At 49.6% G+C, this 18,926-nt stretch overlaps 1 protein-coding gene across 4 annotated transcripts in view; it reads right to left on the bottom strand.

Moving 5' to 3' along the window:
• ITGA11 (integrin subunit alpha 11) overlaps window positions 1–18,926 on the bottom strand; it is a 48,819-nt gene that overhangs the window by 5,743 nt on the left and 24,150 nt on the right. For all 4 annotated transcript variants that reach the window (XM_015873348.3, XM_085515186.1, XM_015873347.3 and 1 more), the window contains exons 3-19: window positions 11,965–12,074; window positions 10,364–10,455; window positions 9,947–10,061; window positions 8,837–8,964; window positions 8,206–8,354; window positions 7,848–7,992; window positions 7,603–7,768; window positions 6,883–6,953; window positions 6,318–6,462; window positions 4,881–5,029; window positions 4,499–4,639; window positions 4,135–4,338; window positions 3,476–3,606; window positions 2,681–2,847; window positions 1,977–2,119; window positions 896–1,006; window positions 240–325 (exon numbers count right to left, since the gene is read on the bottom strand). In XM_015873348.3, coding sequence (XP_015728834.2) covers window positions 240–325; window positions 896–1,006; window positions 1,977–2,119; window positions 2,681–2,847; window positions 3,476–3,606; window positions 4,135–4,338; window positions 4,499–4,639; window positions 4,881–5,029; window positions 6,318–6,462; window positions 6,883–6,953; window positions 7,603–7,768; window positions 7,848–7,992; window positions 8,206–8,354; window positions 8,837–8,964; window positions 9,947–10,061; window positions 10,364–10,414 — 2,102 coding nt within the window. In that variant the 5' untranslated portion in view covers window positions 10,415–10,455; window positions 11,965–12,074. The remainder of the gene's footprint in view (window positions 1–239; window positions 326–895; window positions 1,007–1,976; window positions 2,120–2,680; window positions 2,848–3,475; window positions 3,607–4,134; window positions 4,339–4,498; window positions 4,640–4,880; window positions 5,030–6,317; window positions 6,463–6,882; window positions 6,954–7,602; window positions 7,769–7,847; window positions 7,993–8,205; window positions 8,355–8,836; window positions 8,965–9,946; window positions 10,062–10,363; window positions 10,456–11,964; window positions 12,075–18,926) is intronic.

The following is an 18,926-nucleotide window of genomic DNA, read 5'->3' as shown; positions in this document are numbered from 1 at the left end:
CCTGTTATTTTCTGATTTGTCTCTGGGGCCCCAGCACCACAGCATCTGACAGGAGTCATTTAGAAATACACCAATCCATTTCCAGTTGGGAGTGGGGATGCTCAGGGAGTGGAGCAGGACTGCTCTGTGCTCTGCCAGCCCCACGCCACCCATAAGGGGAGCATCCAAGTTCTCAGTGCGGGACCTGTACTGCTGCTGGGGTTGAGTTGGGGAGCAAGCCCCTGTTGTGGGCAACTCACATAGCACTGGGCACATCGCTTCGGGCATCCAGGACCAGGTCAGGGACACAGTGCTCATCCTCATTGCAACCGTTCCAGAAAGGGACCTGGTGGGGACAGCAAGAGCAGACCAGTGATGGCTTTGCCCTGCAGAACATCAGGCTGTGCTGCTCACAGGAGGGATGGAGGTGGCAGCCCCAGGGTAAGGTAGCAGATGCTTCCTTTGGGGATAAGCCCACTTACCACGCTGATCTCTAAACTGTCCTTGACAGTCACCAGTCCCACCCAGCTGCTGGGCCACACTAATCAAGCCTGCTGTGCACCCACCCTTCTGCAGCTAAGCTCCCATGGTTAATGTCTGCTTAAAACCAGGGCTATTGTGGATGTGCACCCCCACAGTGCAGCATCTCCAGCCAGAACTCCCAAATCCCATGGCAAAATTCCCTAGGAATAAGTAATAGAAACACTCAGCATCTGGTGCTTTGCTGGGTTGCCACTGCTGGGTGAATTTTCATAGAATCATAAAAGAACTGAGTTAGAAGGAACCTTTAAAGGCCATCTAGTCCAACTACCCTGCAAGGAACAGGGACATGTCACAGCAGACAGCAGGGATTCCTTGCTCAGACCATTGCAGCCACCCCACTATGTGATGCCCTGAGTGAGGGTTATTCACATACTGAGACCCGGAGCGAGGTGGGCCAGCCATCGTCCAGCACGGGGCCGCTCTCAGGGTGCTCCAGCTCGTAGTCAATGGAGAAAGTCACCGGTTTCACATAGTCAGCTGTGTCCTGCAGGAGGCAGAAAGCAGTGTTGGTGAGGACAGGGCCACTGCTTGCAGTTATTTTGTGAAACAAGAATTTACAATGCAGAATCCTTTGTGTGTGATCATCCTCCCTTTCCAGCTAACCCTTACCGAGGGACAGGGACACTCTGCAAGCCCTGCAGTGCTGAGCAGCACCCACACATGAGCACATCCAATGGTGCAGGTGGGGGCTGATCCTGGGCACCTTACACACCAGAGCTGCCCTGGGGTCCATCCCTGGAGCTCATCCAGGTGGTAACAGCACAGCACACACGTCACTCCATAAATTCCCCATGTCTGTCATGCCCCAAACATATGATGTGCATGAGGCTGCTTCAAAGCACGATGCTTCTGGAGCTAAATCCCAAACTCCATCTCTAAGCTCCATTTTCAGAACCAAAAATTTCCCAGAAGTTCATGGCAGTTCAGGCTGGGGTTTGGGGCCTGGCCAGTCTGGCAGCCTCTTTGGCCTCCAAAGAATTCTCATCATTTGCTGGGAATGTTTGAGTTTGGCCAGATTTGTGCATCAGTTTTCCCCCACACATGACATCAAGGATATTGTCGGCTCCCGTGCCTGGGGAGGAGACCATGAGTTTTGGGATGCAGCAGATAGGAGCAGCAGGGGCTGAATGGCTTCCAATGGGAAAAAGTGAATTTGCATTGACTTTAGAGTGGAAGAACCACCCTGATCCAGGCACAGAGTGAGTTCTATCCCTAAGACGTGCACAGAGCAAGCTGGAATGCAGTGCAGCTCCATGACCCATCCTTGACGACATCAAACCCAGTGCAAATAAACCCATGCTCAGCAACCAGGCTCCTCCCCAGCCACACTGAGCCCTCAGCCATCACCCTATGGACGCACGCTGCTGCATCTCTACTCTGCACAAAGGGAAGAGCATCCTCCCTCCTGCAGATGCAGCCCTGCAGCAGGGGGACCTCAGCACAGCCCCACTCACCAGCACATGGAAGCGCAGTGTCTCGCAGTGCTCCTGCCCTGCTGGCAGCACCAGTGCTTGCTGTGCATGCCGCTCACCGCTCTCATCCAGCAGTGCCCGCGGTGCGTACCGCCGCTCGTCGATGGCCGCCTCGTATTGCAGAGCTGCAAAGAAAATGTTGGGTTATGAGCAGGATGTGCAAATATTTAGCTCATAAATTGATCTGTAACTGCTCTGGAGGTGCTGCTCCCCAGGTGTGCTGTGTTCTCCCAGGTGCACTACAGCAAAGCAACTGAGGGTCCTCTATTGACTCCAAACAGGACAACCTTGTGGCCAGTATGTGGTGAAACAAAGGGTTGGTGGCTCTCGAGCTTTGCTCAGGATCAGTTTTTCCCCATCTGGAGCACCCTTTGAAAGCATTTGCTGCCAGCATTGGTGCTGAGCTGCCCTCATCCCCACTGAGCCCCAGGCATTGCGGTGGATGTGGGGTCACAGCAGCTCACGGTGCTTTCAAAGCAGAGCAGTCTGACAGTAAAGCTGCTCCAAGCTCATCAGAAATGTGCACATCTGGAGTGCAGATGTGTCCTGCTGCTGCAGCACAGAGCAAGGGGAGCTCTGCGGGACTGCGCACATCCTGATGGCTGCAAGGCAGTGGGACAGCTGTGTCTTGGGGCAGAGGTGAGCAACCTGCAGGGCTGGGAGCCCCCTAAGGAGCATACGCTTACCCACACTGGCTGTTTGGAAGTGGGCTGAGAGGAAGACGGCAGTGAAGCAGACGAAGGCTGTCATGCAAGTGGCATCCTTCCCATTGCGCTTACAGTCCTTGGTGAAGATGTTAATCTTGGGGGGCTCGAAGCGGATACTGGCATTGATCTGGACAACGCTGCGGGACCTGAGGGGTGAGCAAATTGCTGCAGCATGGAGCACCTGTGCATGACCACAGCATCCTACAGAAAACCCCAGATCTCTAGATTCACCCTTCTCACACTTTTTTTTCAACATGGAGAAGACCGAAGGCAGCATACAGACCTGTTCTCAGCTCAGCTGTGTAGCATTGGAAGCACAGGGTCTCCTCTATGCATTTGCCCCCTGCTTATGACAATGGAGAAGCTCACTGCTGAGAGCAGGACTTGGTGCCCTGCATGCACAATAGTGCTTCTGCAGCCTCAGGGGGTGTGCAGGTAGAGCATTTCCACTGGGGCAGCTACCTGCATCCTAACAGCCCCAAGGAACCTCCCAAGTTGTTTGAAATTATGGTTGTCTTAATAAATAAGAGTAGGAAGAACCTGGGTATTGACACAGGTGAATACACTGCTTTGAAACTCCCAGGGAAATAATGATGAGATCCCATGTAAACATCCCTGATGCTCTTCTAAAGACTGCATCTGGAACCCCACAGCCCCACCAGACAGCGGGTGTTATTCTAGAAAGATGGGTTGGGACTTTAGGAGATTATTTTCCCCTGAAAACACGAGCAAACTGCAATGGACTTTGGACAGAGCCAAATGAGAGGGACTAACCACAGCACCACAGCGTTCCCCAGGGAGCCGACAGCCAAGTCTATGAGCCCGTCCTCATTCAGGTCCAGCTGTCCATGGATGCTGCATCCAAAATACATCAGGCCTGGTCCGAGGTCTGCAGCTGCTATCCGCTGTAAAGCAAAAGGGGAAGAGTTTGTACCTCTGCCTGCAAAGTCAGCATTTGTGAAGCTTGGGTATTCACATGAGTGTGGGTGCACCAAGGTTTGCTGTGGCAGCTCCCCAGGTCACTGAGGACGCCTATTCCCAAGTATTCATCAAACTTAGTTTGTCAGAGGATGTGAGAAGTTTCCCTTTAGAGTCACAATCCAAAAGATTTCTGCTGACATTTACTGTTCCTCATGAGTATTTTTAATACTTTATCTAAAGCAAACTGCTGCTCTGAATGCTGAGATATGTTCTCCATACCATGCATTTGTTTTGCCTTGGGCCCACCAAAAGAGAAAATAAAGGATGACTGTGCAGCAAGAAAAAACAGCATAAATTCCTGGCTCATGTAAATCAATGACTGAATGCACTATTGCTGTGTTCATGGACATTGACGGATATTGACTTCAGACTGAGTGTGGTGAAGCCAATGACCATCAGTGTCCATGAACACAGTAGATAAAGAATAGAGCCCAAAGCCCTGGGAGCTGTACCTGCTTGTATTTCTTCAGGATGGTCTTCTCGAAGCCGAGGAAGATGTAGATGGCTCCTTGGTGGTCATCTTCCAATGGTGCCCCTATGACAATGTCATTGTAGGAGTCCTGGTTGAGGTCAGGCACAGCAGCAATGCAGGAGCCAAAGCGTGAGTTCTGGTAGCTCTGCAGGTCCTCAAGGGCCCCACTGGAGACAAAGTGGTTCTGCAAGGAGAAAGTGGGAAATGGTGTCAGCAGAAAGCCTGGAAAAACCTAAAGGGGAAACAGACAAGAGGTGAGTCCCACAAAACAATAGGTTTGTAGCACATGGGTACCATAACGAGCCACCCTGCTGAGCTCTGTGGTGGCACTGACATGCTTGTACCTCTTGCAGGGTATAGATGTAGACTTTGCCTCTCTCCCTGCCTTCACTGAAGTACATGGGGGCTCCCACCAGCAGAACATCTGTGACACCATCGCCATTCACATCCAGGGAGTTGATCTCACTTCCATAGTAGGAGCCAATCTGAGGGAGACAAGAAGTGGATGGTGACCCTGCCTGAAAGAACAGCTCCAGTCCCCTCCTCTCCTGCACCTTCTGGGGCTGCATGTGCAGCAACAGCCTGGAGATCCTCAGCTATTCATATGTTATGATACAAAATGAATGAGGAACATCAATATGGGAGAGCACAACAGCTGGGCAAATCCATGCTGCGTGCAGGGAGAGAAGGAGCAGAAGGTGGCGTTGCAGCCATGTCTCACATTACCTGCTCTCCTTTCAGTGCCTGGTGGATGGTCAGGTTGCGGTTGCTGTGCATGGTGAAGATGATGACCTTCCCTGTGTGGTTGAACCTGGGTGCTCCTGCAACGTAGAGCCTCTCACGTGCAGTGGACACAACAGAGGAGACAGTGTAACCTGTGGGGTGGGTATGGAGTGAGTAGGATCTGCCTCCTGCCTGTCTCATCCTATATCCTGCACAGGGTCACCTCCGACCTGCTGGTAAACTGTGACCAAGGCTTCTCCCACATCACTTAGAGCACAGCCAGCTCCAGGGCTTTGGCATCCATTGAGGCAGCCATGTGCAAAACCCATCTCCCAGTGACAGTGAGGCCATTCCATAGCCTGGCTACTTGTATTTCATGGCTTGCTTGAAGGAAAGCAAACCCTAGCAGGATGCATGTGCTGATCTTGCTGCAGAGCCACTACATCGCTCTTCCAGACCCACATCCAAAGCAATTTGCTTGTGCAAAAGATTTTGCTGATGCTCAAAGTGAAAATTCACAGTGCAATAAAAGCCATGAACCCACCCCAAACTCTGCTCAGAAACGTGTATGGGAATAACCCTGCCAAACTAACAGCCCCAAGCGATCCCCATTTCTGACCCCAGCATTTCTGCACACCAGGCTGTGGCTTTTGCTGGTGGCTGCAGTTAAATTGCTTACACAGCAATATAACAACGGGGCTGACAAACCCCACTTTTCAAACTTGCAGCCTGCTCTGGGTTCCTACAAATAGTTTTAGAGCCTCAAAGCACAGCCGGCTCCAAGGCTGGCTCAGATCTCCCAGAGTCACACTGAGCTGAGATGTGAGTGCCCAGGGGCTGTAGGGACTCACAGAACCCTTTTCCTTGTGCACTGACCCTACCTTAGGCTCTGTCTTCTCTACATATTCCCCTCCTGGGAGGATATTTCTAAGCAGAGCATCAACCTCGAAGCACTCAGACCCCAAGGCAGGGCACACTGGGGCTTTCTTGCTGTTTCTGTCTTTCCCACTGTTTCCAGTAAGGAAAGGAGTGCCTGGGGCTCTTGGTGTCCTGGTGGGTGAGCAGCCCCCAATCTCAGCACACACAGCCTGGGTAGAGGCTTCATTTTGCAAACCAGCCCAGGATCCTCACTGCAGGACTCCCACACATGGAACAGATTAGCACAGCAGGTATTTCCTCCCCGGCCATGAAATTTCATCAGTGTTTTTTAAGCTGTTCCGGTAAGCATTGGGAATGACCTGGGCCTAAGCTCCTCCTGCACCAAAATCACATTTGTGCTGCGTGATGCAGTTGCTGTGGGGCTCTCCCTTGGCACTGAGGTTACCAGAGGTACAGACATTACCCCTGACATTGGCAGCTCTTCCCAACTTGAGAAGCATTTTGTGCTTCCTATTACTGTGCACCAAATCCCATCTGCAGAGCCCAGCCAAGCTGCCTCACCGAGGTACGCGCCGTGGTTCTTCAGCTCCTCAGGGAACTCCTGCAGGTAAGACTCACGTAGTGGGATCACCTTCCCACTGCTGGTCTCCTTCAGCACAGCCCCATTCCAGTCATAGGCACCCACAGCACCCAGCAGGATCCCATCCTGCAGAGATGGCATGGTCAGCACAACATCCAGGACGTTCACATTGCATCTCTATTGGTTCCCTTTTATTTTTAAAGCCTCTTTTCCTACTATTTCTTGCTTATCAGAGATGATTCTCCTACTTTTTGCTTGTATGGGTGAAGGTGATTCATGAGTGAGGACCTCACAACCCAAGAGACTGGCTTTGTGGGATCCCTAAATGCCCAGATTCTAGGCTATAACAGAAGCATTAAGGCTGAAAAAGACCCCCAAGATTCCCAACCCACCCCACTGTGCCCACTACCCACATCTCTCAGTGCCACATCCCCACAGCTCTGAAACACCCCCAAGGACAGTGACCCCAGCACTCCCTGTGCTAAAGCAGCATGCACTTCACACCCCTTTTCCATGGGCTTGAATGAAGCGGTTATACCCTCTTACCTCCACAATGTGTGATGAGAATCCAGTCTGGGACATCTCCAAACCAAAGGAGATTTCATTCTTGTTGGTTCCTTAAAAAGGATAAGAAGGGATTTAATGCAAAATTCTCCTGTAGGGGATGACATTGGTTTGAATGGGATGAGAGCACCTCCACCCTGCTGAGCACAAATGACGTCAGCTGGCACAAATATCTTGCAGTTACCACAATTACACACATTTGTGCTGCTAATGAGCCATTGAATAAATACAGAATAGATAGTGTGAGCACTGCCTCTGTGCAGCTGCCTTGTTTCCTAGCTGCAAATTGCAGGGTTACATTAAAAACAATTAAAAATCATGGATTCAAAGGGTTTTGTTTCATTGCATTAGATGAAATTCCTCAACCAGTAAGATATTGTACCACGGAGAAGTACTGGGCTGGCTGAGGTAGCTGATGGGGAGGTTAGGAGCTGGATTGACCAGAATTCCCCCAAATCTTCTTTCTTTTATGTTCAGTGAAAGTCTTCCATCTTCAGTTTCAATGCGTTGTCCCACTATGCACTTTCATTATGAAATGGAGATAATTCAGCAGTGAAAACCAAAAAGCTCACCTGTTTGCTCAGCCTAGGCCCTCCTAGGGTGTGAGCATCAAATGGAGGCACAGGCACCTGTGCTCTGTGGCTATCACAACTCCCATTGGCTGGGTTGGAATCTGGAGAGGGCAGGAAAGGCATTACTCACCTTCCAGGCTGAAAATCCTTTCCCCCAGAGCATCCACGATGTCTTTAAGTGCTGCTTCATCCGTGACATTGAAGAAGTGTTTGTCATCGGGGTCGCTCGCTATGAATTTAATTTCATTCAGAAAGGCTTCGGGATTGATTCCTCTTCTGTTATAATAACCCAACACCTGGGGTGGAGGAAGGGATGTGGAGGTCAGGTGTTTTCATGCCATGAACAGAGCTGTCCCAAAGCACCCCGCTACTCACTGCCACCGCGTATCTGGTGACGTTGTCCTTCTCGCTGTCCTCAATCACCTTCTCCAGGTCTGGGCTGTCATGCGACTCTCCATCTGTGATTACAATCATTACTCTCTTTGCCCCTTTCCGGCCACCTTTCTGAAACGCTTCCGAGCTGCAATTGAAGAGATGCCCTGGGCTGCTCAGAGTCACCGCAAGGGTCACAGCCACCCCGATGCATCCCAAGGCGGTGCCCTGCATCCCAGCTGTGTCCCTGTGCCCACGCTTTGCAGACTGCAGGGAGGGATGGAGTGAGATGGAGGAGAGAAGGGAAGAAGGCACTGAGTTTAAACTTATGGGGATGAAGGTGAATGTGAGGGATTTTTACCGTGCAAACTCTATCCCGTAGGCAGTCCTGGTCTCTGTCCCTCCTCTTTGCTCTATGTGGCTGGCAGCTGCTACCACGTCTTTTACAGACCTGTAGTCATTTAAATGGAACTCGTGGACCACGTCTTCTCCATACTGAACAACTCCGACCTAGGGAGCACAGACACGTCACAACAAAACCTGCTGCATAGTGGGGCACACCAACTGGAAGAGATGCTTTTCCAGCCCTGCAAAGTGGCAGATCTATGGCTGTGATCCAGTGCAGAACCACACCACCTCCTTTAGAACCCACTGGGGGTTATCAGTGCAAAGCACTGAGGAATCAGCAGTGGCCATAACACCTCCCTCCTCCCTTTCCTCATCACCGAGCTGTGCAAAATCCCTGCACAAATAAGTGCACAGTTATGTCTGCCCAGGGCAATACTCCTACATTTCCATATGATTTCATCCTCCCCATGCCTGGTTGGGGTGTGGGTTGCTGTGCTCCCCATAGCTCATTTAGGGACATTAATATGAGCATTATTTCCATGGGCTCAGCATCACAACGCATGCATCCAATGCTCACATTACGGCATTCTATCCAAACAGAGCCCTTGCACAAAGCCACCACACGGCAGCAGCTGAGGCCTTACTTGGATCTGGCCGGGCCCGATGTAAAATTTTTTCAAGATGTTGATCAGGAAGTGCTGAACTTCAACCCAGGGATATATGCTGTTTGATCCATCCAGGACGATGATTATATCCATGTATGTCTGGCATCCTGTGAAAGATACACGGCGCAGTACTGAAAGGACTTGTCAGCCTTTGAGAAGTGGGGATTTATGGCCCCCTTCCTCGCCATCAGGTACTTGCTCTGATGATTTGATTGGAAAAAACATCTTACTTCAATCCTTCATAAAGCCCTTCTGGGTGTATTCACTCCAACAGGGCAGAAAGAAGCCACATGCATCCTCCCTGCCAAGAGCAGTCTGAATAGCTAAGAACAACATCCTGCAGTGTATTTTCTAATTCAGATTCAGCCCTCAGTCCTATCTCATACAGCCCTCTTTATCAAACACCCATTTGCAATGAGAGCAAGAGGCACCTGATCATAACGAGGAAAGCAACACCTGAAATTTGGTGCTGGGGTCTGTCCCACTGCCTCTGCCACCCAAACCTCCCCTTTCCTTCCTATGCCAGGCTGAGAAGAAGGAGCATTGGCAGAGCTGAGACCCTGGGACAACCCTCTGTAATTTCCCACCACCCACAGGAAAGCCAGGAAGCTTATTTAATATCTCAAAATCAAATCGTGCCCCCGAATCTACAAATTGGGGCCAGGATATTTAGCTTCCAGTCAATGAGCTCTTTGTTTTATGTGGCCAAGTCCTGAATTCTTTCCCTATTTTGCCTTCTGAGCTGCACTGATAAAATATTCTGGATGCTTTTTCGTTCTGCTTTTGGAAGAATAAGGTATTTTTGTCTTCTCCGGGTGTCAGTCAGAAGGAAAATGTTTACCAGATGTCTGTGCTCGTAACCCCCTTTGAATCACTGCCCTGCAATAATTTCCTTTGCTATCTCGCCTTCTCGCAAGCACCGACAGAGCTTTGTTTTCTTAACAGTATCGAAGTGCTCAGGGAGCAGAAATTTATGCCAGCTTCAAGCATAGAATCACAGACTTGTAGGGGTTGGAAGGGACCTGTGCAGAACATCAAGTCCCAACCCCACAGGGTGAGGGTTAGAGGGCATGCGAGAGTTTCTCCTACTTTGCAAAGCTGGGGCCACCGTCTTGGCGAATCGGAAGTTGGCGTTGACACGGGAGCACATCCCAGTGGTGTAGTAGGAGCTGCCACATTCGTGCGACCAGAGAGGGCTGCAGGCCTGGGGGAATGGGAGACAGCATCAGGGAATGGCAGCTTTTCATTGTGTGGGGAAGCAGGAGCTCAAAGCATCACTTGGAGCGTCACCATCACCACCAACATCACCATGACCAGCACCAACATCACCACCATGCAGAGCTGGCAGCCGCCCACCACCCAGATCCTGAACCACCAACAGGGCATGCTGAGAGCTGAGAAAACATTTGCACACGTGCCTCTTTATAAACATGCATAAAAATATGTGCTCAAACATGTCTGCATGCATTCATACACGTGCAGAGCTGAGGGTCCCCCGACTCTCACCAGGAAGCTGCTGTCCTTGGGGTTGGTGGCCAGGCTCAGTCCCAGGCGCATGTTGTCCTTGCGCTCAGACACGTTGGACAAAGTGACTCTTCCTTTGGAGAGAGGACACGGTTAGCTGCTGCTTGCCTGCATGGGGCATCCCTGCCATGAGAGCCAGGGCACAGAGAGCTGCAGTTGGTGCTTTCCCTTTTGTTTTTGAAGCAGATTGTTAAGATAAGGCTTTTTTTCTTTCTTTCTTTTTTTCTTTGGCCACAACAAACAAAGAGAAATGCCTTCTGGGAATGAAACTGTGAGTCACAGACTCTTACGTAGGAAATCCTTAGGAGAGAAACCCCTCTGAGCAGCTCTAGCACGTCGTCCTTTAATGTTGGGCCAGCCTGCATTTATATTTGTGCCTTTCTTTCATTTCCCATGTCACAGTCCAGAAACCAGGAACGGCCCATGGGGCAACCCTTTATTTTGGTTAACATGAATAGCATTTAGCTTTGACAAAAACACTGTCTAACCCTTTCATTCCCCCAGTGCAGCTTCACGAGCACATCCAAGCTCCCTCCACTCAAGATGAGGTTATTTAACCCTCACTGATGCCCACTGACCTGGGCTGGGAATCCTGGTGGGGCCCATGGGGCTGATGGAGAAAATAGAGACAACAGGAATGGTGAGGATGGTGGAGAAAATGGGAACAATGGGGATGATGAGCACAAAGGGGATGATGGGGACATGGGAATGATGGGGATGATGGAAGCAATGGGACAATGTCCCTGCCGGCCTTGCTGGCTCCTGTGGCAGCCAACTGTTGTCCTGCTCTGCACACCTTGGCCATACAGAAATGCCTGCAGTCACTGCAGGGCAGCCCTGGACTTGCTTTTACTCACATGGCCTCAATGCTAAGTAGACAAGATAAGAAAAGTAAAAACAGAGTGTGCTCTCTGAACTGTTTTTGTTTTTGTTTTTTTGTCATTTGAAGCTTGTTTCCAATGGAGAAAGAGATCTTCTTAGCAAAACTCAAATTTACATGAGAGATTTATTCACTGGAAAAATCTTGAAGTTCTCATAAAACAAAACAAAACAAATAATAGTAATAAGAAGAAACCACAGTGTTTTCAAACTAAACCATATTTGCTTCCAATCAATCAGTCACTGTGGATGAGCCAAAGATCCTTCTCTCTTATCAGCTCTGGTAGGAACCCATAACAGTTCAGATGAATTATGATGATAAATAAAGTGCAAACTTCTGCTCTGCTGTGAAACCACTCAAGACTTTGCCCCTAAGCCACAGAGTTGTTTCTCAAGACCCTGGGAAAGTCTCAGGCTCTCACATTCCCACTGACATGGGGCAATGTGGGGAACTCATCCCCCAGCCTGGGACATCCCACTCTTTGCATGGCTGGTGTGTGATGAGATTGAGGTGGTCGTTACCCACTGCTGACTTTGTCCTGAATGAATGAATCAAACAATTTCAGCTCTATTAACTAAATAATTTTATAAATTCATCCTGACTTGCTTTGTTTTGTCCTAGTGATGCTTAAAACTCAGCTCCAGGTATCACACAAACACCTGAAATAACGACCCAGCCCCATCTGTGCCCTGGGATGCAGTACCTAGGTTGAGCTTGGTGCAGTTGCTGTGAGTGTCGCTGGTCACCGGGCACTTGTAGACATCTCCTGTCTTCTGCTGTCCGTTGGTCTCATAGGGGGCCCCCACCACCAGCCTGAAAGAAGAGGCACCTGTCAGTGTCCCAGGCTGACTTTTCATCAGCCCTGAATATTCTCCACTAAAAAGATATTTAAAATTGAATTGTCAGGAGATTTGCTCCACCTCGGGGTTGCTCACTTATGACCAGCACAGAGTGGTCCAGTAGTAACCAGCTCAGAGGCAGGCAAGGATGCTGGGCACCCATCTGTACATTGAAATAAGCAGAGGTTTATCAGCTGATAGAAGCACATAGAGCCAGAAAGGCTGTGGGATGCGTCTGGCACGTTGCAAGCATTTTTCTCACTTTCTTGTGGACTTGACCAGACTGGAACAAAGCAGCAAACCAAAGGAGGAGAAGAGCAGGACCTGAGGAATTTGGCCCTTTCTTCCAGGCCTGTTCAAAAATAACCTGAACCACGGGTTTCTGGCTCCTTCTGCTCCCAACGTGTTAGCCCAAAATAAATCTAGTCCACTGCATTTTGCTTTAAGAACCCATTGGTGGATGCAGCCATCCCCATCCGGATTGCTGAACACACAGGACCTCTTTTGTTCTGGGCTGCCCTACACAACAGCTGGCAAAGCCACTGTTTCCAGCACAGATGTTCCCAGTTAGGCCAGAATTGGTAATTTTTTTAAACACTGCTTCTACAAAGACAGAAAGTGCTCATTCTGTATTCCATCTCTACTAAAAGGGATTGCTCACCAACAGAAAACCTTCAAAACCTAAGAAGTATTTAAGGACTCCCATGGAAATACTTCCTGTCTTACCGCCTCACTGCTAACGAGGAGATTAATTAGGATAAAATAGCAACCAGCTGGAACCATGCTCAGTGGCATCCAGAGGTTCTGGTACCTTCTCCTGGATGTGCACAAGGAGTTTGCTCACAGCTCTCTGCTTCTACAACACAGATTATTACGGTCAGCAAAAAAAAAAAGGCAACAGACGTGAGATGTGAAAAGATGTTGGGGCGGAAGTCAGAAAAAGAACTTGGAGATGAGAAGAAATAAAGGCTGAGGCATCTCGAAGGATGATGTCCTCATTTGTTCACTCTTCATTCCCCAAGAATGAAACACAGATGGGATTCAACGGGAACTTGGAGCACCTTCATCTTGGTGGCCCCCAGCGCACTGAGTCCAGGATCCCTCTGGGGCTGCAGGATATGAGCTCCAACCTGGGAATCTCCCACTAATTAATACTCCAATACCACCGTTATTGCACTATCCACTAATTAATAGTTACCAGCATTCAACAGCAATGTGAAAAGCAAGAGACGGCGGTGACAGCAGAACAGCCTATACCAGCCATTCCCCAGCCCTACATCATGCCTGGAGGCTCAAAGAAAGCCCAAATATTTACAGCCACTGCAATAAATGCAGCGGAAATGCATGAAGGGGTTGAGAAGCTCACAAAAACGGACTTTTTGCCTTCCAAAGACAATAGTATTGTTTTTCCTCTTGGGTTAAATAGAAGTGATTAATTAGCTGAAGATGTCAAAATCCCATGGAAACTTGGCAGCTCAGGAGGAGGCTTTTGCAGCTGTTGGGAACGTGAAGGTGCAGCCTGTGGGATCAGGGGAACATCCCCACAAAGCAGCGATGCCAGCTTATGGGTTATCAACCCCTCCCTTTAACTTGTGCTTTGTAAACTTGTGCTCTAAGTAATTACAAAACTTCCTAGAATGCCCTATCTCAAATGATCCAGATCTAATGAGAGCATCTTGCTATCCCTTTCCATGCAATATTGGGTCACCCCAAATCCTCCCCTTGCACTCCCAGTGGTCCAGAGCAAGCAAAGCCTCCTGCAAAGCCCAGAGCAGCGGCCTTGCATCATGCTTTGGCTAATAAAGGAAGATTTAAGAGCAAATAAGAACCAAACGAGCCCTCCCTTGCCTTCCTTTTCATGCGGTCCTTATGGGGAAAACAAAAGAAAAAAAAAAAAGGAAGGAATTTAATGTGAAGCACATAGACTGCTCAGAGCAACATGACAGGACATATTTCTAACATTCTTCCCTGGGAAAAAAGCTGAAAACAGGGATGCTGATGGAAATGCCCACGTTGTGTCTTCTCGGCTGATGCAGTAAGAATTGACTTGCTGGATTTGCTTTTGCTGGACCACTAAACCCACGCTCTGTCCTGCTTCACGGTCCTGCATGAGCCATGGCTTTGTCCATGGCTGCATCCATGGCTGCAGACTGTGCAAGGCTCACACCGAATGCCAAAACAATGCAAATCTGGGAATTCATGGTGGTGTATATATATATCTATATTGCACTGTTTTCAGTGCTTTCATTGCATGGGAACATGGGTGGCAGCACAAAACCTGAAAGACAACAGCTGTGATTTGAAGGTGTTGAGAGTTGGAGAACCCATTATTTCAATGGGGAACATGTTGCAGAGCTCATCCCTTTCCTCTCTCCCAGGCAGAAGAAAGGTGTGACCACTGCTGGTACATTGCACCCCGAATTTAGGATGCCTGGGAGCCCCTTATGACCTTCTGACTTAAGGGAGCTGCTCCCTGCACACCATGGAGAGATTGCAAAGCTCACTCTGAGCCCCAAGATGTTTTGATTAAATGGAAAGAAGTTAGGAAAAGAAGGTATGTCTCGCTGGTGATCTGGGAATGCAGGGATTAGGGAGGAATGGAGAAGAAACTATGCTTTTCACAGGATTTTTCAATCAATGGGACACTTAATCTCCTGCAAGGCAAATTCACTTGGAGTTAATTCATTCAAGATGGGGCTGGATGAAGAAGTTATTAAAGGGGTTCAGGAAAGGGAGAGTTCAGCAATGGAAAACTTTAAGTTGGTTTGTGGCTGCTTGGACTGGACACGGGAGGGGAATGGACTTCGAGGTATTTCTCTCTATGCTGGCAAGGGTGGAGAAAAACATCAGGGGGAGAATTCAAGGAGATCACAGTGGGTGCAGGAGCACTGTTCCAATGTTCCATCCCAGGGAAGGATTGCACACCTTGCTTTAGATGGTGCTGGAGAAACATGGCAGAATTCAGCCCTTGTGCTGCTGGGCATAAGCTCTGTTCTCTCTCTTCCTAGTAACCATCTGCAAGGGGACAGCCCCCAGGAAGCTGTCCTGCTGCCTTCAATGAGCACAGGCACCCTCAATACTTCTTTTCCGAAGGGTTGATTGGTGTTTTCCCCACTGCATAACAAACTCTCTCGTTGCAAAATGAAACATAAATACATCTGCAGCCCAACCAGCTGCTCAGGTCGAGCGGGGAGGGGGTGCTCCTAATTACACAGTGCTGCTCTGGGTGCATGCCATGGCTGTGCCACCTCCACCCATTGCAGCCTCATAATGGGAAGGGGCCTCCAACAGGACATGGGACCAAAGACCAATCCATGCAGCTGCCCTTTGTTCCATAACAATCCCATAGACACTGCAAGAAGCAAAATGACTGGAGCTCTCCCTAAAATAGTGCATGACGGGTGTGTTGCAGAACACAGCCGAGGAACTTGCAGAATACTGTGGTCAGAAATAATGATACTTTCTTGTTTTTCCTGGTGTAATTTTTTCCTTTTACGTAGGGTTATGGCAACCCAGGAGTGTTTACAGGCAGGGCCCCGGGGCTGCGGGTTTCCACCATGATTTTTGGGCGGCTGGTTGGGGCATCAGGCACCACGTCCATTCTGACCCCAGAGCTGATTTCTACTGGAAGTTTCCAAAGCAAACCCTGATCTCTGACACTGGCTCTCACTGGCTGCCTCTCGCTTTCCCAAATTGCCCATTATCACCAGAAAATGATGCTCGTGGGGGTTCCCATTCCACCATTAGATCACCAGCTCCATCCTGCAGCTGTGTGGTACTCTGAGACCACCCAACCCTAAATAGCAAAGAAACGACCACAAAACCCTTTTTTATGGTCAAGCAGTATGAGATAGGAAGGAGTAACACCATCTCCATTCATAAAGATCTGCTACACAGTATCTATAGCTCCACTTTTCCTCCCGGATTTGAGGTAAGCCGAAAGAATGCACCCACCAATTCTAATAAATAGAGATGGTAGGACATAAGATTGTGGCTGGTGCCATCCAGCCCTGGAGCTGGTGAGAACCAGCTGGAAGATCCTCACCAAGGATGTCTAATGTCCCATGTCCTCCATAGAGCACTGGGACAGCCCTGAGGAGCCAGGTGATGCTACTAACAGAGCCCTGGGGTCCTCACAGCTAAAGCCCACTGAATCACACACAAAATTACACAGAACCAGGGATGGGCTCTGAACACAGGAGGGTAGAATGGGGCTGCAGCGCATCCCCCATCCCCAGCACAGTGGGAGGGAGCGCTGGGAGCAGACGTTTCTCCGCGCCGAAGGAATGCTCTGCAGTTATGTACCCGTTCACCAAAATAATCCCAGCACTCGAGCACTGGCCAAACCACAGGAGAGTTGCAGCCAAGAAAGCCTCACAGTAGTAGGGAAATAGCAAAACCTTTAACTGTTTTTCCAGATCAACACAATTATAGCTTTAAATCCACCGAGCAGATTTTTCTCTCCTCTCCCTCCTCCTTTTTCCCTCACGAGTGCTCAGACTGGAAACGTCACGTCTGTCGCTGGGGCTGCTCTCTATTGGGGCTGCTCTCTATGGGCATTGGGGGGGGTCTTCATCCCCAGGAGCCCTTCTGCTGCTGTATGGCCAAACCCCACAGCAGAGCAGAGCTTTGCAGCACTGCATGTCATGCAGGAGTTATGGCAACATGAGCTGCAGCAGCCGGTGATGCTCTCAGGATAATGCCACCTTGCCAGCAGCATCAGCAAAGCTCTGCTCCCAGCCTGCTTGAGAATGCTCTATTTATTATTGTTATGGCTTCAGAAGGCTAATGGATGTTTATTCACTTCCACAGCCACTTCTATCCATGCCTCATTTTTAGGCTAGTTAGAATGCTCAGCACGCAAGCAGTGATGCTCCTGCTGCCCCATGGCACAGCCACCTCCTCCCATCCTCACATTTTTTATTTAGATGGGGAAAAGGATGTGGGCGTCTGGAATATTGTGGTGGAAAGCCAAGGGCGGCAGCTGGGGCTTCTGGCTGGGAGTGCACTCAGATGACACACGGAGTGCCCCCCGCCCGCTCACATCTCCCCACTTGCACACACTGCTGCAGACACCTGCCTTCAGCCTTTCCCTATAAATCCCTCCCAGGTAGTGCAGTGGAAAGTCCCGTCTGGTTCAGCAGCGCGGTGCTAATCTCATCAGGGTGGGCTTTGTATGGCTGCAGCCCTGGTCCCACCCCACCCCATGTCCCCCATCCAGCTGGAGCCAGCAAGGGGTAATCCAAAACATCTGGTGGTGGGGCTGGGCCCTGCTGCCTTGGAAAGCTACTGCTCTAGAGATGCTGAGATGATGGAGAGCTGAGAGAAGCACTTGGGAGAGGGATCTCCAAGAACATTTCCCTCTGAACTCCACACAGTTCTGATCTTTGATAGACACGTGCATGCTGGGGATGTGTTTCATGGGATCATTAAGGTTAGAAGCGACCTCTCAGATCTGCAAGCCCAACCTCAACTCATCCCATTCTGCCCACTGACCATGTCCCCAAGTGCCACATCTCCACAGTCCTTGGACATCTCCATGGACAATGTCTCCACCACTGTCCTGAACTGCCTGAGCCAATGCTCAGCTCCCCATTTCCATGCTTGAACATCCTTATTTTTCCTAAATAAATGCATCTACAGCAACAAGCCTGTCTGGATTCATGCTATCCACTCATTAAGTACTCCTAAACTGCAAGGAGCAGAGCAAGAGGAGCAGCTCATCTCTTTGGGACATCACCATCACCCAACCCCTAAAGCACCTCCATCTCCTTTAACCCCCAAATCTACCTATGTCTGATGGAGAAGCACTGAAACCAACATCAACACAGCACGACCTGTGGCACCAGCACAGGTCCATGGGATGCTCAGACCTACCAGCCCCAGGCAGAGTTTGGTCTGTGCACATTGGGATGAGTTTCAGGAAGCTGCTGTTATTTATTTCCATTGGCACACTTGGAGAGAGCACAGCTCACACCTCCAGCTTGGTGAAAAAGGGAGAGAAGCAGCAAGAGGGAGGTCTGGGAGGCATTGCTGCCTGCCAGCAGGGAACACGACCCCACAGAGCAGAGAGCTGCTGGAGCAGTCTATTTCCAACTGCTTTCTTCCCCCAGAGTTTAATAACTGGGATTCTTTCCTCCCAGGTTTTCCACTATCAGGGCTGCCATTATAGCCCCATGTGCAAACTGTCTGGCTGCTACTGCAAAGGAAAGTGCCACAATTCCAAATACACCTGCAGGATTACATTTGTGTACACACACACAAATATTCCTATACTCTCACTCACACATATATAAGCTGCTTTGCAATCCTCCTGCAGCCATCCATGCCGGCCAAAAGCAGCATTAAAAGAGTTCAGACTGGAGCAGAGGTGCCAAACTCCTCAGATTCCACATTCAATATTTGGCAGCTGTGTGGCTGAGCACTGTCAGAGCTGCTGCTCCTGGAGTAGCTACATTTCAGACACAGCCATTTCACTCCTCCAAGCTCCTGGGTGCTGCTTGCCTGGCTCCTGTCTTCCACTAGCCACAGTTTACCATATTACTCCCATTCCTTCTGCCCCTGGCAGCTCTCCAGCCTGGCTGAGGCTCTGCACAATGATTATCACATGGCTCTTTATGTCCTTGGTTTATACTATAGACATTTTTGTTTGTTCAGTCATTTATCCTTTAACCAGAATGAGTCACGGTGGCTTCATTTTTTAATGATGTACACATTTAATAGACATCTTATACTATGTAATTGCCTATTCTAATACACACTGTATTTATGTATATGCCTACGCTTACTCAGGGCAGAGAACATCCATTTCTTCATGTGGTGGAGA

The sequence above is a fragment of the Coturnix japonica genome, chromosome 14 (assembly GCF_054131305.1).
Source record: "Coturnix japonica strain WE chromosome 14, WE-NBRP24, whole genome shotgun sequence".
Classification (NCBI taxonomy): domain Eukaryota; kingdom Metazoa; phylum Chordata; class Aves; order Galliformes; family Phasianidae; genus Coturnix; species Coturnix japonica.
This window is presented reverse-complemented; position numbering and strand designations above follow the sequence as displayed.